General features: G+C 39.0%; 1 protein-coding gene across 1 annotated transcript in view; it reads right to left on the minus strand.

The window, feature by feature from the left end:
* LOC133775037 (disintegrin and metalloproteinase domain-containing protein 20-like) overlaps positions 1-1,700 on the minus strand; it is a 44,389-nt gene extending 42,689 nt beyond the window's left edge. The window contains exon 1 of the mRNA XM_062213137.1: positions 1,621-1,700. Within this exon, the coding sequence (XP_062069121.1) occupies positions 1,621-1,700 (80 nt within the window). The remainder of the gene's footprint in view (positions 1-1,620) is intronic.
* Positions 1,701-3,673: the final 1,973 nt, after the last annotated feature.

A 3,673-nucleotide genomic window follows, 5' to 3' on the forward strand; every position in this document is an offset into this window, starting at 1 on the left:
CATGCCACAATTCTTTACCTGGTATTCATGCCCTTTATCACTTCCTGTTCTACTCTACTTATTTGGTTCACAGCTTCTAAATAGTTTTACTATTTATTGTTTTCTTACCAATAACTTTAAAAACATTAAATTGGACTCTAAATGAGAGGAAGTAGCTGATAATTAGGCTAAAGAGTTTCACTAATATGAAACTGTGGGAAAAGGAAATAAAAATTTATAGAAAATGATGTATGATAGTCTACTTTAAAGTATGATTATATTGGGGCTGACACTGTAGCATAACAGGTAAAGCTTCTGCCTGCAGTGCCAGCATCCCATATGGATGCCGGTTCAAGTCCTGGCTGCTCCACTTTCAATACAGCTCTGTGCTATGGCCTGGGAAAGCAGTAGAAGACGGCCCAAGCCCTTTTGCCTATGCACTCACATGGGAGACCCAGAAAAAGCTCCTGTCTCCTGGCTTCGGATCAGAGCAGCTCCAGCTGTTGTGGCCATTTGGGGAGTGAACCAGTGGATGTAAGTCTCTCTCTCTTGCGCACGCGCGCGCTCCCTCTCGCTCTCTCTCTGCCTCTCTGTAACTGTTTCAAATAAATAAATAAAATCTTTTTTAAAAAAGTATAATTTGGCCAGCGCCGTGGCTCAATAGGCTAATCCTCCGCCTCCGGCACCGGCACACCAGGTTCTAGTCCCAGTCGGGGCGTCGGATTCTGTCCCAGTTGCCCCTCTTCCAGGCCAGCTCTCTACTATGGCCCGGGAGTGCAGTGGAGGATGGCCCAAGTCCTTGGGCCCTGCACCCGCATGGGAGACCAGGAGAAGTACCTGGCTCCTGGCTTCGGATCAGCGCGATGCACCGGCCGCAGTGCGCCAGCCGCAGCGGCCATTGGAGGGTGAACCAATGACAAAAAGGAAGACCTTTCTCTCTGTCTCTGTCTCTCTCTCACTACCCACTCTGCCTGTCAAAAAATAAAAATAAATAAATAAATAAATAAATAAGTATAATTATAGAATTATACTGAATTAGAATGGAAATGTTAGATTCTCTTGGAATATGTCATCTTTGGACTCATTGAATAAATTTTAAAGGTAATTGAAAAACCATATGGGTTTTCCATATACTTGCTAAGCACAATGAAAAACTGGATAAAGTTAGCAGAGAAGGAAACAGTACATCAGAACTATTTTCTTACAGTTTTTACAGGATTGATTTGGAAGATTGGTGTAAAACTGAGGAAGAATGGTAGATAATAGTATAATTATGTTGGCCATCAGTTTACTTGTTTGGATGTGGCTTTCTTAATCAAAGGAAATAAAAATGAAAGACCTAGTGTGTATGGTACCCAGGAAATCTGAGAATGGGGAACTTCCACTCTGCTGCTTTCACATTGTGTGAACAAAAGTTTTTGTAAAATTGCATAGGATTATGGGGCTCTCCATAAAGAAGTACAAACAGAGAAGAGATTGTTATTGCATTTCCTGAACTGAAGATTCCATGTGATAGGAGACTGATTTGGGGGAGAAGAGGTCAACTTGTAATCAAAGTACAAGAAAAATCAAAGAGAAATGAGTCCAGGTGCTGAATCGGGCATCACTCATTTTTGCATTGCCTCCTATGAGAAGTCATACTGATCAATGTGTTTTAGATCCCTCATTGCAGATTTCACTTTCCTTCGTCTTTTTTCTCTTTCCTCAGATACACTGGTCATTGTTAACCTCATTACTTTAGTGATGTGATGAAGACTGTGAGTATTGTCAGTAGACAAACAAAACTTGACATTTTACATGTAAAATATTAAATGCAATTTTACCCAGACCTAAAGTGTATCTTTGCCCCAACACTGTTCCTAAATTTATACTCCACATCATTAATTTATTGAAGCCTATATCCATCACCTATGTTTACAAGTGTGTAATATAGTGTCTGCAAATTATGTGTTTTATTAATCTTTGATTCAAGAACAAAGCAACAGATCAACAAAGGTAGCCAGGTGCTGTGTTGGATCAGATTTCTTACTTTCAAAAATATGTGAAGGTAATTTGTGATAGTAATGAAATATTTTTGTATATTTGTATCTATAAGAGCTCTGTAAATGTATTGTTATTTCTGAGATAAATACATTTGAAGGTCACCATCTGAAGCTGGGTACTTTATAATCTTTAAAGCCAGATATTTTGATTCCATTGCCCTAGTACAATGATATTACCACCTCCAAGGCATTCCTCCTAACTCTTGTAGTTCACTGATTTCATTTTCCTTTACAAAGGCACTTTGCTTTGTTTTTAGTATGACCCTGTCTCCCACTGTTATTTTCCCAGATAGTTCATTTCCATTGTATGTTGTCAGATGTTTTGGAAAATGTTATTTTTCCTGTGAGTATAGTCAAATAAAATATCATTGAGTAACATTTCTCAACCCAAGGTACTCTGCCTTCTATTCCACGATTGCCTATTTTTTTAGTGAATGATGGTATGCCTTAGAATAAATACAAATATTTTTGAAGGACAATTGATCCTTTGCCATTTTATAGTTTTAAAGAGTTAGATAAATACAGGATGAGAAATTACTTGTTGCATAGAAGTATATATCAAATACCATGGGGAAATTATACAAATATATATACATATATAATATATTTCATATATATAATATTTTTTACCTATCTCTCCTGGGTGAGGTGACAAATTTATCATTGAAAAGAAGTATCTATAGTTATTCCAAGTCAATATATATAAATAAAAACTCCCTCATCAAAATAGGATATGTTTACCTTTCCCTTAAGCCTCTTGAAAATTTTTATTGCAGAAATACCCACACAAACAAGGGGTCTTCAAAATGATCATGGCAAATATACATCATGAAAAAACTATCCATACATTTCAAATTTTTGCCCCAAAGTAAATTTATTTATTTTTTTATTTGACAGGTAGAGTTAGACAGTGAGAGAGAGAGACAGAGAGAAAGGTCTTCCTTCCATTGGTTCCCTCCCCAAATGGCCGCCACAGCTGGAGTTATACCAATCCGAAGCCAGGAGCCAGGTGCCTCCTCCTGGTCTCCCATGCAGGTGTAGGGGCCCAAAGACCCAGGTCATCCTCCACCACCTTCCCAGGCCACAGCAGAGAGCTGGACTGGAAGAGGAGCAACTGGGACTAGAATTCGGTGCCCGTATGGGATGCCAGCGCCGCAGGCAGAGAACTAACCAAGTGAGCCATGGTGCCAGACCCCAAAGTAAATTTTTTTTAATTCCATCTTTCCATAAACCTTTTGAAGTTCAATCATCTTTGTGTGTTTGGAAGACAGCGTAATGAATCCAGATATCCTTCACCTAGGTTCAATATTTCTCAACCTGTGGCCAATTGTTATTATTTTGTATAACCACATTCTGTGTGTCTCCAGTGCTTAAGAGCAAATCCAGTGCAGTATATTGATTCAGAATTGAATGAAAACACAATCTATTTTAACCCACACCATGTTTTTTCTTCTCTACACTCACTCATTCATAATGCTACCCCAACTCTGTCCTGATTTTTATTTGTTCTTTCAGTTATGCTGCTGTGATGGATTGGCTCTACCAGAAGACACACCATTAAAAGTCAGGCTCCAGACAACCTGGTCAGAAGGAGGAAACAGACCTCCAGTGCCTCCTGCCCTCCTCTCCTTTTCTGTCACACATAGCTCCAC

The sequence above is a fragment of the Lepus europaeus genome, chromosome 16 (assembly GCF_033115175.1).
Source record: "Lepus europaeus isolate LE1 chromosome 16, mLepTim1.pri, whole genome shotgun sequence".
Lineage (NCBI taxonomy): Eukaryota > Metazoa > Chordata > Mammalia > Lagomorpha > Leporidae > Lepus > Lepus europaeus.